General features: G+C 40.0%; 1 protein-coding gene across 1 annotated transcript; it reads left to right on the top strand.

Moving 5' to 3' along the window:
- Positions 1–800: 800 nt before the first annotated feature.
- On the top strand, positions 801–1,336 carry LOC120288328 (indole-3-acetic acid-induced protein ARG7-like). Its single transcript, XM_039302249.1, has one exon. The coding sequence runs from the start codon at positions 882–884 to the stop codon at positions 1,155–1,157; it is 276 nt and encodes a 91-aa protein (XP_039158183.1). The 5' UTR covers positions 801–881; the 3' UTR covers positions 1,158–1,336.
- The last annotated feature ends 15,917 nt before the right edge of the window (positions 1,337–17,253 follow it).

The following is a 17,253-nucleotide window of genomic DNA, read 5'->3' as shown; positions in this document are numbered from 1 at the left end:
CGATCGATATTAAAGTTCCTGTTGATGAGTTGAAGACAGGACCATGTGAACATTTGGGTGAATATGTCTCTTGAACAAACCAGAGAACAAACACCCCACGCAAAATTGGGATAAAGAAAAAGTAGTTCCTATGTGTGTTTCTAATCTTTGTATGTAGTACAGGAGATAGGGGCACCAAATTAGGCAGACAAACTTTAGAAATGGGCCAGGCCAGCTGACACGTTGAATTTGGGAGGGTTGTTATTACTCCTAATACAAATGAATTGTTAAGAGTCCTCTCCAACTAACCCATAGGCTGTTCACATAAACCACAATCTCTTCAGATTTCAGTAGGACCTGTGAGAAATCCTGTCTTCAGGAGGTGTGGGCCATGATGTTTGCTCCCTATAATGAGCTCTAGTTGTAACATCCCGGGCTTTGATACCACCGGGCCCCACTGTGTAATATTGTCCACTTTGGGTCACCCGCCCTGGCGCGGACGAACCGCCATCCCAACCACGGTCTTTTCCCTCACGGCTTTAAAATACGTTACACAGATTAGAGGGACCCAAACCTTATAAGCTAACCAAGATCTCCCTCCCTAGGCGATGTGGGACAAGAGAGGAGGTTGTTACACTAGTGTCTCATGAGGTTTGGCAGACATTAACATGTGAACTCCCAGAAGTCCATGTCTCTCCTTGGCCCTATATGCTGCAACCTCCTATCATTCATTCAGCTTAGCAGATAAACTCACTTGCCATCCACTTGCCCTATATATACATTGCCAAGCCATTGCTTCTGCAACCAAATCGGAATTCACATTTCTTCCTATTTCCTTCCAGCGAGTGGCATAGCATCTTCCTCAAGTCTTTCCTTTGAAAAAAGTTTTCTGGCACCTCGTCATGGGGATCAGTTTGCCAGGAAAAAAGTTGCGGCGGTCTCTATCTGGTCGCAAGGAAGTAGATTCTGCACCCTTAGACGTTCCAAAGGGGCATTTTCCAGTTTATGTAGGAGAAAACCAAAAGAAGAGATTCATCGTTCCACTGTCATACTTATCTCGGCCCTCGTTCCAGGATCTGCTGAGTCAAGCTGAGGAGGAGTTTGGCTTCGATCATCCAATGGGAGGCCTCACGATGCCATGCAACGAAGAAGTTTTCCTCAGCCTAATAGATGGATGATCAATCCTGACTAGAGAACTCCTAGATAGATTAGTCAATACACTTGACATGACTTTGTAAACAAATTTTACGACCAGTGTAGATGTTTTTCCCTCTTGTTTAGGGAGTACTGGTTTAAGGAGATAGGCAGATGTACAATTGAAGATGCAATTTAGATCAATAACATTGATTTCTCTATATGTGGATATCTGGTTTTCCTAGTGATCTATTTGTCCTTCTGGTATTCACTTTCTGCTGGAAGCAAAGAAATTCAGTCTTAGGATACATGCCTCATTACCTATTGATCTTTTGTGTGATCAGATTGTGCTAGAAGACACTTGTTTCATCCCCTTATTTTATGTGAATTGACCAAGAAAACAAGTCTCCAGGAGTTGGTTCTATATGCTACTGTCCAGAGTTGCAGTAATCATTATTTTTCTCACAACAACCTAAGAATTGGAGTATGACAAGTATTTGAGACCAAAAGGTCAATTAGATCTATCGTAAATCAAGTTAATAAACTGAAGGGCTAAAAATAGGTTGCAGAATGAAATCTGCATCTCCACCGAAATTTTTCCCTCATGAAGTTTATAGTGCTGTTACATCTCATTTATCTGTTAGCTCTCATTTTTCCCACTCTTAACTTCATGTATACCAGGAACCTGTTGGCTGGTTCTTGTAATTTTTCCATAAAATGAGTAGATTACAAGTCTGCCACCCAACAAACTTGTAGGCAAATTTTTTGCCCACCCTCTCCACTTTTCACTTTCTAGGGCCTGGATCTATGCAATTTCCAGCTTTTTCCTCAACATTTTAATTTTTCATATGATCCAGTTCATGCTTTCGTATAAACCTTGATTAATTTGGACGCAAACTACGGCAAAATGTGCAATTAGGACGCAAATTGTGGCCAATGGATGGTAGTTAGATTAGATCCAACAATTGCTATACAGTCAACAAAAGACTTGCATTATCCAGGGTATAATATGCCACTTCGCCGAACCTTATTTTCTTTATAAAACAACTATCCCATGATATTAAACCACGGGTAAGCAATGATCATTTTCAGGGAACCCTACTACTCAAGTGGCAACATTGGCTAATGTCTCAAACATGTTGGTCGGTACAAGTGGTACACCGTCGTTCCACCAAATTTTAACAAGAGGCTCTCATACCACCACTCTCCAGGAAATTATCAGGACCTCTATTAAATGTTCTGGAGTCGGGTATTATGTCTTCAGTTTCATTCCTGAAATAGGCATCATTGGTTCATCAGCTGGAAAACAATAGCGTGTGACCTCTCAAGTGCTTATGTTTCTTACCTGAGCCATGCATGTTAGATGACTATTCCTACACATATTCCACATGGCACATAATAATCCACCTCCTGCTCATCTATATAAGTAGAATGTTGGAAATTGTGATCCATTTTCTCTAAAAATATCTAGAAACTACTACCTTAATCATGAAGGTGAGAACCTTCTAGAATTGTTGAGAATGGAGATTGCTAGTTGAATCTAGAAGATTCACATGGGAATGCAAGCAAGCAAAAGCCAAGCATCAAAGAAAATCCTAGAACAAGCAAGAGAAGTCTAGAGAAGTCCATGCTTCAAGAGAAGTCTAGAATTCTAGAATGCTTCAAGAGAAGTCTAGAATTCTCTATCTTATGTTAGTAGCTATTTGTAAAGAAGTCTAGAGACTTCCTCCACCTACTTTGGTAGCCTATATAAAGGAGCAAGTGCTCCATGTTTTGGTGAAGGGAGCTAACCATAAAAACCACATCATGCTCCCTCACCAACACCTCAATTATTGTAAAATTATTTTCATAAACTAGTGAAAGTATCTTTGTCCCATAAATCTTCTCAAAATATCATATCCTACTCCCTTGTCCATTCTCTATCAAATATAAACTATGGTTGCTTCCGCGCATATTTATATTTTTAACAAGGTATCAGAGCTAGGTTATGCCTAGGTTGTAACTGAGCCAGGCGTAAGGGACCATGAAGCCAAAACTAGGCATATCGGATGGTTATGGGCATTTGTCCTCACCATCCTCAACTAAAAAGGCCAGAGCCTGAGCGAGAGCCAATAGAGCTAGAGCCGGAGCTAGAGCCAGAACTAAAGCCGGAGCCAGAGCCAGAGCCTACGAGAGCCAGAGCCCGAGCTAACAACTACAACTAAGAGCATTTTGATGCCCGAGACATATGGGACATCATTGAAGAAAAAGCATACACATTCAAAGGCAAGTGCAAGTGTGCCAACAAAAGGATACAATGGATCATGGAACGAAGACAGAATACAAAGACATGGGACAGACTATAATATCCGGATTATCTCGAAAATGGATCAAGGGGGAGTGTTGGAAATTGTGATCCATTTTCTCTAAAAATATCTAGAAACTACTAACTTAATCATGAAGGTGAGAACCTTCTAGAATGGAGATTGCTAGTTGAATCTAGAAGATTCACATGAGAATGCAAGCAAGCAAAAGCCAAGCATCAAAGAAAATCCTAGAACAATCAAGAGAAGTCTAGAGAAGTCCATGCTTCAAGAGAAGTCTAGAATTCTAGAATGCTTCAAGAGAAGTCTAGAATTCTCTATCTTATGTTAGTAGCTATTTGTACAGAAGTCTAGAGACTTCCTCCACCTCCTTTGGCAGCCTATATAAAGGAGCAAGTGCTCCATGTTTTGGTGAAGGGAGCTAACATAAAAACCACATCATGCTCCCTCACCAACACCTCGACTATTGTAAAATTATTTTCATAAACTAGTGAAAGTATCTTTGTCCCATAAACCTTCTCAAAATATCCTATCCTACTCCATTGTCCATCCTCTATCAAATATAAACTATACCATGCTTCCGCGCATATTTATATTTTTAACATAGAACTTATCAATGAGTTCTACAAACAACATAGAGTTGATCAATTCACATTCTCTTATCAGAGAGACAGCAATAGAGTTAAGGGGCGATCTTGTTTTCTCATCTTTAAAAGTTAATGCAGATATATAATCATGGGAATCTGTTTGCCTGTTGTCAGCTTCGGTAAGCAGATTCTTCGAGGATCTCTATTCACTGAAAAGCAGGCAGTTCCAATGGCCATGGGTGTGCCCAAGGGCTATTTTTCTGTTTGTGTTCGAGAAACCCAGAAGCGGAGATATGTAGTTCCAATCTCTCATTTAACTCAGCCTTCATTTCAAGACTTGCTAAGTCGAGTTGAAGAAGACTTCGGGTTCGATCATCTGATGGGCAGCCTTAGGATTCCTTGTGAAGAAGAAGTCTTCCTCGTTCTGACATCTTACATGTACACGTCGTGAGATATGCCAAGACAGATTAGGGAACGCATTAGGTTCATTTTTGTAAATAGAAGTGACTCGTTTGGTGTAAAATTTTTGCCTACCCTTCAATACGGGGAAAACTATGTAGAAACGTACATTATAATGTCGATGATGATTTAGGATGAGCAGCATCAGTTTCTTTGAGTATGTTCCACAATATTTTACAGTGTCTTTTAGATCTGAAGCAAAAATCAAGATGGCGTGTAATATGTGTTGAATGACCAAGATACAATCCAGACATGAAACTTCTATCTTATAGTAAAAGAACAAATGGTTCACAATGGGTGTCTGCATTTGTTACACTATTAATGGAGTTATCTTGCAGGAGGAAGGAGATGGGGCCTACTCTGGGTGAGATTTTCCTAGTGCAAAAGATGATGCGATTCAAGCTCTTCGCAAATCATAAAATCCAACAATCTGTTGGCTTCTGGCCTCTGGGGATGCTCATGGACAGCAAATGGTGATGAATCTTTTGTCCATGTTCCATGGCATACTAATATGCAGTTAACGTAAACAAGAAAAAAAATGGTTTTTCTCACATAAAAGGTTTGGCTCCTCGGCATAAGCTAAGCAATGATCATTTTCAGGTGACCCTACTACTCATGGGGCCACATTGGCTAATTTCTCAAACATATTAAGTTGGTACAAGTGGTACGCTGATGTTCCACTGGATGTTAACCAGAGGCTCTCATACCACCACTCCCTCCAGGAAATTATCAGGACCTCTATTAAATGATCTGAAATGGTGCATTATGTCTTCAGTTTCTGTCCTGAAAAGGACGTCATTAGTTCAAAAGCTGGAAATCAACACCATGTGACCTCTCAAATGCTTATGTTTCTTACCTGGACCATGAATTTTAGATGACCGTTCCTCCTTGTATTCAACATGGCACATGAACAGTGCTAAGTCGAGCTGAAGAAGAGTTTGGGTTCGATAATCTGATGGGCGGCCTTCGGATTCCTTGTGAAGAAGAAGTTTTCCTCAATCTGACATCTCACATGAACGAATCGTGAAATTTACCAACAAGACAGATTAAGGAAGACATTAGGTTCAGCTTTGTAAACAGAAGTGACTCGTTTGGTGTTAAATTTTTTGCCCCTCAATACAGGGAGAAGTATGTAAAAATGTACATTACAATGTCAATGATTATTTAAGATGAGCAGCATCAGTTTTTTGGAGTATGTTCCACCATATTTAATAGCAACTTTTAGATCTGAAGCAAAAATCACGAACATAGCACGCGTATTATGTGATGAATGACAAAGATACAATCTAAACATGAAACTCCTATCTTGTAGCAAAAGAACAAATGGTTCACAACAGGGTCTGCATTTGTTACACCATTAATGGAGTTCTCTTGCAAGAGGAAGAAGAAAAATGGCGCCTACTCTCTCTGAGATTTTCCTATTGCAAAAGATGATGCGATTCAAGTTCTTCTCATTGTAGAAAATTATTCACATAAACAACTAATCAATTAAGAAGAATCGGATCCATATATGACTGTAAAACACTAAAATCGATAAGCATAGCAGAATAAAACGGAAGTGTTTGAGCCATTTTTCCACTTGAAGAAAAATAGATCACTCTGATAAAGATCTATTAGAATGTCAGATCTTCAGTATAGCAGCTTTCAATGGGATTAAGTTATAACCTACCATTTTATAGACTAGAGAGGGACCTAACAAACCATAATTAATATCGTATAATTGCTTACATTTTGCTACTCAACTAAGCCCGTTATTAATAGATGCCAAAACCCAATTCAATAAGATCACTTTATTAACCTGAATATTGAAATAGAAAATTAATTAATTAATGTAAGCCTGCTCAACTAGATTTGTTATTAATAGATGTCAAAACCCAATTCAATAAGATTAGTTTGACAAATATTTGAATATCCGTTAACCCGAATATTTGAAATAAAATAATTAATGTAAGCCTATATTATAAAAAATTTCCAACACTCATATCAAAAAATCAGACAATCTCTTGACTTCTGGCCTTCGGGCATGCTCATGGACAGCAAAAAGTGATGAATCTTTTGTCTATGTTCCATGTCAAACTAACTTATGCAGTTAACATAAACAGGAAAAAAATGTTTTTCTTACGTAAAAAGGTTGGTCCTTTGGTGTAAGCTGAGCCGTCATCAAACTGGCTTGTTTGTTTCCTTCTTAATAAAAGCTGCCAGACGAAATTCTTCTGTTTGTTTAACTGAAGAGAGTGAATGATCCGGAGGCGAAGGGATAGATTGGGAAAATTAGGTAAGTTAGGAGATTAGGCACTTTCTTCGCCATCAAGATATAGCTTTTTGGTTTCTTCAGCTTTTTCATGAGCCAAGGGTGACACTTGCCCAAATCATTCCTTTTGTCCTGGCTATTTAGTCATAGTTGGGCAGAATTCTGTTGTAACAAATTCTGGGGTAATGGAACATTTCTCGATGATCACGTGATACTTTAATTTGCCTGACAGCCAGCTTCATTTTATGCTAACATATAGCTGCTTCTGCATTTAGAAGATCACGACCTCTTAGGAAACCATAAATGCCCAAACATCGATACAAATAGAGTAAAGACCACAAAAACAAAGAAAAAACGAAGGCATAGTTATACCAAGCTGCTTTACTGGTCATTGAGTTTTACGTGTTAGTTATAGTTGATTTAAAAAATGTTTCAATCTCTGACACGACCAACCGATGAGCACAGCCCTTGGGTTTATGTCTAATTGATTTTGGCTTATTCAACAAATAAGTCATTGATTTCGGACAGCTCTTTGTAGAGCTAATTCTGAAAACTTCTAAATATCCCTCCCCCTGCTTCAGAGATGATTGACCATAAATTACCAGTGACCTTTTCCACCCTTGTCTACCTGGTGGTCCCTTACACCGGTTTCTTATGCCACATATGGTAGGGCATAGAGTGCACTCTAACCCAAAATGAAAGTCTCAATCATTATCAAAGTTCCTGATGATGAGTTGGAAGACAGGACCATGTGAAACTTCAGGTGAATATATCTCTTGAACAAACCAGAGAACAAATGCCTCACAAAATTGGGATAAAAAAAGGTAGTTCCTATCTAGATGTGTTTCTAATCTTTGTATGTAGTTCAGGAGATAGGGGCACCAAATTAGGCAGACGAACTTTGCCCTACACCACGCATTTCTGTTTTCTCTGTGATAGTGAGCAAAAACATGGTCAGAAATCTTAGAAATGTTCACATCAACCACAATCTCTTCAGATTTCCGTAGGACCTAGGAGGAATCCTGTCTTCAGGAGAAGTGGGGCATCATGTTTGCTCCAATAATGAGCTCTAGAGTTTCATGAGGTTTGGCAGACATTAACATGTGAACTCCCAACGGTCCATGTCTCTCCTTTGGCCCTATATGCTGCAACCTCCTGTCACTCATTCAGCTTAGCAGATAAACTCACTTGCCATCCACTTACCCTATATATACATTACCAAGCCATTGCTTCTGCACCCAAATCAGAATTCAATTTTCTTCCTATTTCCTTCCAGCGAGTGGCATAGCATCTTCCTCAAGTCTTTCCTGTTGAAAAGAGTTTCCAGACACGTGATCATGGGGATCAGCTTGCCAGGAAAAAAGTTGCGGCGGTCTCTATCTGGTCACAGAGAAGGAGATTCTGCACCCTTGGACGTTCCAAAGGGGCATTTTCCAGTTTATGTAGGAGAAAACCAGAAGAAGAGATTCATTGTTCCTCTGTCATACTTATCTCGGCCCTTGTTCCAGGACCTGCTGAATCAAGCTGAGGAGGAGTTTGGCTTCGATCATCCAATGGGAGGCCTCACGATTCCGTTCAATGAAGAAGTTTTCCTCAGCCTCATAGATGGATAATCAATCCTGACTAGAGAACTCCTAGATAGATTAGTCGATACACCTGACACGATTTTGTAAACAAATTTTACGACCAGTGTAGATCTTTTTACCTCTTGTTTAGCGAGTAACAGTTTAAGGAGATAGATGTACAACTGAAGATGCAATGTTGATCAATAACATTGATTCTCTATATGTGGATATCTGGTTGTCCTAGTGATCAATTCATCATTTTGGCAATGACTTTGTGCTGGAAGCAAAGAAATTCAGTCTTAAGGATATATACTTCATTACCAACTGATCTTCAGTATGATCATACTGTGCTAGAGGCACTCTTGTTTCCTCCTCTTGTTTTATGTGAACTGACAATGGTTCGAAGAAAAGAAGTATCCAAGAGTTGCTTCTATATGCTACTGTCCAGAGTTGCAGTACATTGTTTTTCTCACCACGACCTATCTAAGAATTGGCGTATGACAAGGATTGGAGACCAAAAAGGTCAATTAGATCTTTTTGTAAATCAAGTGAATAAACTGAAGGCTAAAGAATAGATTGCAAAATGAAATCTGCATCTCCATCAAAAATTTCCCTCACGAAGTTTACAGGGCTGTTACATCTCATTGAGCTGTTAACTCTCATTTTTCCCGCTCTTAACTTCATATATGCCAGGAACCTGCTGGCTGGATCTTGTAATTTTTCCATAAAATCAGCAGATTACAAGTCTGCAGCCCCAACGAACTTTTAGGCAAATGTTTTGCCTACCCTCTTGAATTTTCGCTTTTTAAGGACTGAATCTCTGTAATTTCCAGTTTTTTCTGCAACATTTTGATTTTTTGTCTAATACATGTTTTACTATAAACCATTCATTGATTCGGAGGCAAACTACAGCAAAATATGCAGCTAGGACACAAATTGTGGCCAATGGACTGTATTTAGATTAGAACCGACTATTTTTATACAGTCAATACAAGACTTGTTATATCCAGGGCGTAAATGCCACTTCACCGAACCTCATTTTCTTCCCAAAACAACTACCCCATGATATTAAATCATGTGTAGGCAAGGATCATTTTCAGATGACCCTACTACTCATGTGGCAACATTGGCTGATTTCTCAAACATGTTGGTCAGTAAAAGTGGTCCACCATGTTCCACCAAATTTTATCAAGAGGCTCATGCCACCACTCTCTCCAGGAAATTATCAGGACCTCTATCAAATGTTCTGAAGTGGGGCATTGTGTCTTCAGTTTCATTCCTGAAATAGACATCATTAGTTCATTAGCTGGAAAACAATACCATGTGACCTCTTAAAGGCTTATGTTTCTTACCTAGGCCATGCATGTTAGATGACTATTCCTACACATATTCAACATGACACATTAAATTCCACCTATAGCTCATCTATATAAGTAGAACCGATTGATGAGTTCTACAAACAACATAGAACTGATCAATTCACATTTTATTACTAGAGAGATAGCAATACAATTAAGGGTAGATCTTGTTTTCTCTTCTCTAAAAGTTTATGCAGAAATATAATCATGGGAAGCCATTTGCCCATTGTCGGACTCGCTAAGTAGATTATTTGATGATCTCTATTTACTGAAAAGCAGGCAGTTCCAATGGCCATTGGTGTGCCCAGGGGCTATTTTGCAGTTTATGTTGGAGACTCCCAGAAGCGGAGATATGTAGTTCCAATATCTCGTTTAACTCGGCCTTCATTTCAAGACTTGCTAGTCGAGCTGAAGAAGAGTTTGGGTTCGATCATCCGATGGGTGGCCTTAGGATTCCTTGTGAAGAAGTTTTCCTCAATCTGACATCTCACATGAACAGATTGTGAGATGTTGAAAGATATGATTCATCAAATCGTATCTAATTGTTGATAGGTAGAAAATCATGTTTATTTTAGGATTAGAAAGATAGGAGAATATTTCTTTTCCTTTATTAATCTCTTTCTTTGTAATTAAATACACTTTGTACACAATAGAAAATATACAGTGAATACAAAAAATTTCTTCTCCTACATTCCTTCTAACTTTTCTCGATGCTTTTCTTGGTCTTCTGACATGGTATCAGAGCTTCCTGCGATTCTGGCATAGCTTCCACGTCCACCATTCCTGACTGCCTTGAGGAATGGTAACCGCAAAACAGTTACCAAAAGGAATCAATCCCTCTTGAAAAATTTCTTTTACAATGAACAAATCGGAAGCTCTCACCTTAAAACTAGATGACCAGCCAGCGAGAGATGCAACGCCACAGAGTACGCACAACCCAGATTCAACCGTTGTGACGACCATGGCGGAGCAACAATTCAGCCAAAGCTAGATCCAGTCTCCACACATGCAATGGCAAAATCTTCCGGCTCAGTTCAACTTGGGGTAGCCCTATTCGGGCCATTCTTAGCAGTGGATGCCATATCCATGGATCCATGGGGGTAAACCCACATACATCACAGCCGGGGTATCAAAGCAACGTGCGGACCGACGGAGGCGCACCAACCAATAGTGGGGCAGGCTCTACCTTCGGCTCGGAGCAGACGGGCGGATCTAGTGAATCGGGGGGACGAATCCCTACCCAAATTTCCTTAATGTGGGTCAAGAAAACAGAGCAAATGTAGGGGCGAATACCTACCTAACTTTTTCACCTGGTTTTTTTTCCTTATCAGATCCTTGCTGTCGAAGGATGGTCGAAGCTTAGCGACCCTCTGTACACAATGAACACCGATGAACCAAAACTGAAACTGATCAGTTAGCTATTGACGGGCCCAGAGAATTACTCGACTTGGTCGCGGGAACTCCGGCATACCTTGGTAACGAAGGATACGGAGGGTTTTCTAGACAGAACAATTCCAACCGACGAGCGAATGGCTCGTTTTTTGAAAAAAATGTAACCAGCTCGTTAGAACTTGGATTGGGAACTGTATCTCACCCGAAATAGCAGTGAGACTTCCTCCGACAGAAGATACGAAAGAGATGTAGGAAAATATTAAAGAGATGTATGGAAAGCTAGATCAAATTAAGATTTTTTCCATAACACAACAAATTTCAGATTTGAAGCAAGGGAATATGAGTGTCGTGACAGTTTACAATAAATTGTCGGCACTCTAGAATGAAATGGAATTGGCCGAAGAAAAATTTGAATGGCTCGAACCCGTTCTCCTGCAGTACAAGAACATGCGTGAGAGAGAAAAGGCAATTAGGTTTCTCCTAATCTTTAACGAAACATACCTTTCGTTTCGGTCCTAGATCCTAACAATGGATCCCATGCCAAATCTTGGCCGGATCTACTAGCTCACCGTCTAGGTTGAGAGCCAACATAGGACAATGACTTCTGGAAGAGGAAGTGAGGCGATGGCTCTGGCCGCTAGAGGCCATTATCGCCCCCCACAGAGAAACCCTAGAATCGGAGGAGGAAAGGGGGCGAATGCGGGGGGCGAAACCTTAACTCGTTTTTGCTGAACAAATGGATGGCTCGAGATCTTGGTGAGCAATCGGATGGTCTCTCTTTTTTATCGACTGGGCCCTTCTCGGACGGCCCACGGAGCACTTTCGCCGGAGCAGATGGGCCGCACGAAGTCGACAGGTTGTGAGGAAGAATTCAGGCGTGCGAAAATGAGCCACAAGGAATCTAGCCCACTGGACCAGAAGGACCGTACGGGCCCACTTCGGCTCAAATTTTCCAGCCCAACAATAGATTCCTTTCAACTACAAAAAAATAATGGTCAAAAAGGAAAAAGGTAAATCATATTGTGACTATTGTAAATGTCTGCATCATACAATTGAAAACTGTTGGAAATTACATGGGAGACCTAGAGAAAAAGAATGAAGAAAATCTTCACAAGTTTTTCAGGTACTAAGTCAGCCAACAGAAAAATCAATTGCCCATGAGCAATATCAGGAATTGATGAGGGCTTTAAAAATGTTGGATACATCTGATAAGGCTGGAAGCTTCATATGTACATCTTATTGCTTGATGAACTCAATTTCGAAAAATGCATGGATTATTGATTCAGGTGCTAGTGATCACATAGTCTGTGATAATGGTTTCTTTTCCAAAATCCAGAAATTATTCTTTCCTATATCAGTACAACTTCCAAATGGAAATTCCACACAAGTTGTCATGACTGCACTGTGAATCTTAGTCCCCTAATTACACTTCGAAATATACTTTATGTGCCTGACTTCTAGTTCAACCTCCTATTAGTTAATCGAGCTTCTGAAGAAAATTCATGTCGTGTCCTATTCACTCCAGATAATTGTTTCCTTCAGGTCATTTCGACTGGCAAATTGATGGGCTTGGGTAAAGCTTATCAAGGGTGATAAGGCTAGTACGAGTACCTAGAGGGGGGTGAATAGGTTTATGAAAATTTTCTTGGAGATTGCACAATACTTAGACAGATGAAGTATTAAAAAATCAATCGTAAGACTGAGTAAAGGAAAGAGAGAATTAAACACGAGGTTTATAGTGGTTCGGCTTGATTCAAGCCTACGTCCACTCTTCTGCACTGACAGCCGATTGGCTGGATTCCACTATGAACAAAGAGATGTTACGGTGTTGATCTTCCTTGATTTCTCGACGTAGATGATCTACTACACTCGCTCAAGGTATCACCAAGTATAAACACTGTGTATACAATTTCGCTCGAACCGTATCGACTAACAATCAAGGTTCTTGGACTACGGAATTTTTCTATCGATCACACACTTAAAACAACTAGAACGTCTTCCTTTTATACTCCTTTATGCCATCATAGCCGTTGGCACTTACCAAAGGAATTCCTCCAATCTACCCGTTGGACGGAATCAATTAAGAAGATCATCGAGCTATTTAAGGAATCGATGATAGCCCATCAATCCTATTCGCCCATACAATCGGGATTTTGGTTTCAAGAATAGAACATTCCAAGAATGTTTCGTCGACCATCGGATCTTTAATTGTTCTTAGATAGGAATAAAAAAATCCGAAGTGATTATCCAACCAAGGGATCTTTTCCAGAGGATTGGATCGAATCCTCAACCGTATACTTCGGCTTCGGATATCCTTCGCCACTGGATTAGAAAGACTGTCAGTGAGAATAATCTTGAGTCTTGAGTCTTGAGTCTTGAGATTACAAAGTCTTGAGACTTTAAACTATCGATATTCAGACTAGACTGATAGAAATGTTTTGTCAGTTTCAAAATATTCGGGAAAGATTTCTCCAACAATCTCCCCTTTTGATGGTGACAAAACTTTCTTGTAGATTTGAACAACTTTGACCCGCAAAAACATTTCTCAAGCAATATGGCTAACTCATAAAGATTAATAAACAACCAGACTCTGCATCCACAGCAAATTGGTTAGTCTTTCATGAGTAATACCATATAACAATACTTGATATAAATGCAACCAGTCAAGCATCAAAATCCACACCAATTTAGTCTCACACCCAAGTTCAAGTTCTCAAGTCATACTAAAAATAAACATAACCACAAAAGTCAAAGTTTTAAAAGATGTTTGTTCAAATTGGTTCTCCCCTTTTTGTCATCATTAAAAAGAGGGTGAGAAAGGAGTCATGTCCGCTTGGGAATGCGCACAACTGGGAATTCTCCCATTGACTGGACTATGCCTTCTAGCCTCTTGAAGTCCTCCCTTAGATGAGCTACCTCATCTCCTTTGGCATTGGCTTGAAGTTGCGGAGCGAGGTCTTTCATCTTGTCCTCCAGGGGGTGACTGAAGATGCTTTTCCAGCATTCTTCATGGCTTGAATTTCACAGTCAGAGCATATATCCGGCCACGCATTTCCAAAAGAATATCCATGATGCGATGAAAATCTGCAGAATTGTCGTACGTGTCGTGTCTTGGCATGAGCTTTTCAGATGGAGTAAATGTATACAATGGCGCTTCTGTATAGTCTTGCAGATTTGGTGTCGACGTATCACCTTCTTCAGGCAATTGAGAAGCCTGAAATTCTTCTGGGTCTGCTGGAGATTGTCTTGGACCTTCACTATCTCGCAAAGCATGAGGTGTAGTCCTTTCTTGCTCGCCAACTCCCCCCGTCTCTAGGACATCCAAAAGGGAAGAGTGATGATCATGCTCTAGATTTCCCTTCTCTCAGATTCAGCAGACTTTTCTTTCTCTTCTTGACTTCTTTCTCCTTCTCTCTCTGTTCTTCTTCTTCTCTTTGGTTCTTCCGAAGTTACAAGGTGAGAAACGAACGTCCGGTTCTTGTCGGTGCATGGATAGTAGGATCTTCATCCTCTTCATCTTCATCCTCCAGGATGAGAGATCTTTTCTTCTTTTTCGATGGGGCTCCAATGGCCTCCTTTCCTTTTCTCTTTGAAACAGTCTGAACAGGAGATTTTACTCTGAATTTCTCCATTGCCTTGGAAAGTTCTTGTAGACGCATCTTCGTTAACATCTTCAAACCTACCACCATCTTATCACATGGTTGAACACAAAGAGTTTGAGGCGGTTCAATATTCATGTGTCTGAAGATCTTGGTCACCAGACCAGGATAAGGCAATTGTCCTTTGTCTTTCGACATTGCTCGTACATATGGAAGAGAATAGTTTGCGGGAGAGAGAACTTTCGTCTGTGTTGATCGCGTACATCAACTTTGCTTGAGAAAGAGACACGAAGTCTTTGACGTAGACTTTGGTCTAAGACAGGTTGATCACAATCTTATGAAGCACAATATTGATGGCATTCATCTGGAATAGGTAACTTTCTTCTCTGCGTCCCTATCTTTGACCGGTTCTAGAGTAGTGCGAGCGGTGAGACTTTGATTGGTAGATAGCGTCCTCGTTCAACTCCAACTATATCAGCCAACATATTCACATCTACCACGTAGACTTTGTCTCGTACACTAAATGATATTCTATTCGCATCCAGAAAGCTAAGATTTGAATAGAAATAAGCGGTCAGATGAGCATACCCGTCCGTAGAGTCAGAGCAAAAATTCTCAAGTTGAAACAAATTCAACTGTTCTCTTAAGTTTATGTTGATGGCGTCCGGAAGTCAAAATCGACACTTCTAGGGTTTATCACCCCTCTTTTCAACAGCTCGGAATACACTTTTTCTTGATCCTTGGATCTGAACAAATCCATCCGATTTCCTTTCACCTTTCTTTGCCACTCCCATTTTCGGTTGAAATTCAAGAAACATTCTGTCATCATCGTTCCCTTCAATTAAATTTTGTCTCGGCATAAGAGGATCACTTGGAATGTTTGCAAGTGCTTCCTCTGCTTTTCCTTTCGGGGCAATTCCCAATTCCTCCATTTTCTTCAGAAAACGATACTCATTCCCATAATTTTTGTCCTTAAGGAAGTCATCTATATATTTCAATGGAGTACCTGTGCTTTTCAACGCACGATAAAGTTTATACATAAAGGAGGGCTTTTGGACTCTTCTGGGTCGGCATCCTCGATTATCTCTTCTTCCGAATATGACTCGCACCTTGTGGGGCGGGAGGCGTTGAATGACGTGGATGAGAGCGGGTGGACTTTGTCGCTGACTTGTTAAGTCTTCTTCCTCGGTGAGATCGAAGTGAGTCGGTCCCTTCTCCATTCTTTGTGGTCCCCGCTTTGCGATTCTTGATGATTTCCTCGAAGAAGACATCTTTCTTTGTCGATTGGAAGATTCCTTCACTTGCTTTCCCAAGAAAAATGACCACTTTCTCAACGAACAAGCAGTAGAAACAGTATCGGGAGAAGAGTGCCTTTTAGGGTTTTGAAGATTGGGGAAAAGAAAAACTGTATATATATAACTCAGTTTTGAAAAGGGAAGTTCAATCGGTGCAAGGAAAGTGAACGATCACTTCTTTTCAAAATCAATAACTGCCAAAATTATTCTTTTTTAAAAAAATCTTCAAATTTCATGCGAATTATAGAATAACCGAACAAAAGATCGTGCCTTTTCGAGTTAAAATAACTAAATGAAAATTCGTACCTCTTAAATAAAATACAACTTACGAGTCTATAGCCACGAATGTTTGAGTCTTAGGATTTAAAGTCTGAAAGATTAGAGTCTTAGAGTTGGTGAGTCTCTAGACTTTAACTTCTTCGGAGCTTCAAAATGTTGAGTCTTGAACGGATAAAGTCGAATTGATTTTTCTCCAAAGGCTTTGTGAATATATCCGCTAGTTGACTCTTTGAATCAACAAATTGAATCGAGATTTCTCCATTTTGAATATGATCTCTAATGAAGTGATGTCGAATCTCAATATGCTTTGCTCTTGAATGAAGGATTGGATTTTTGGTGAGATTGATCGCACTGGTGTTGTCACATCTGATTTCTGTGCATGAGTCTTCAATCCCAAAGTCTTGTAGCTGTTGTTTTATCCATAGAATTTGCGAACAGCAACTTCCAAGAGCTACATACTCTGCTTCTGTCGTTGAAAGAGCTACAGTGCTTTGCTTCCTCAAAAACCAAGACACCGTCCTGTTTCCAAGTAGTTGACAAGTTCCGGAGGTGCTTTTTCTATCGACTCGCAACCGGCCGGCCAGATACGCTGAGTATCCTAGAAGATTAAAGTCTCCCTTCTTGGGATACCGAGAGACCGATGCTTGAAGATGAGGCAACGTATTTGATAACACGTTTTACAGACTTTGAAATGGGATTCTCTAGGATCTGATTGAAACCTAGCACAAATGCAAACACTCAACAAAATATCAGGTCTAGAAGCAGTAAGATAAAGAAGTGAGCCGATCATGCTTCTGTACAGCTTTTGATCTATTTTCTTCCCTTCTTCATCCTTGTCTATCTTATGAGAACATGACATTGGTATGTCGGTCTTTTGCACTTTTCCAATCCAAACCTTTTGACAAGGTCATTCGCATATTTTTCTTGATGAATAAAAGTTCCTTCCTTCATTTGTTTCACTTGGAGTCCAAGAAAGAATGTTAACTCTCCCATCATACTCATTTCAAACTCATCGCATAAACTTAGAAAATTTCTTGCATAGACTTTCATTA

The sequence above is a fragment of the Eucalyptus grandis genome, chromosome 9 (assembly GCF_016545825.1).
Source record: "Eucalyptus grandis isolate ANBG69807.140 chromosome 9, ASM1654582v1, whole genome shotgun sequence".
In the NCBI taxonomy this organism is placed as follows: domain Eukaryota; kingdom Viridiplantae; phylum Streptophyta; class Magnoliopsida; order Myrtales; family Myrtaceae; genus Eucalyptus; species Eucalyptus grandis.
Note: the sequence above shows the minus strand (reverse complement) of the source record. Positions and strands in the feature narration are given on the sequence as shown.

Bases quoted from the DNA above. Each gene is read 5' to 3' on its own strand.
- LOC120288328 (XM_039302249.1), top strand. From the start codon at position 882: ATGGGGATCAGTTTGCCAGGAAAAAAGTTGCGGCGGTCTCTATCTGGT.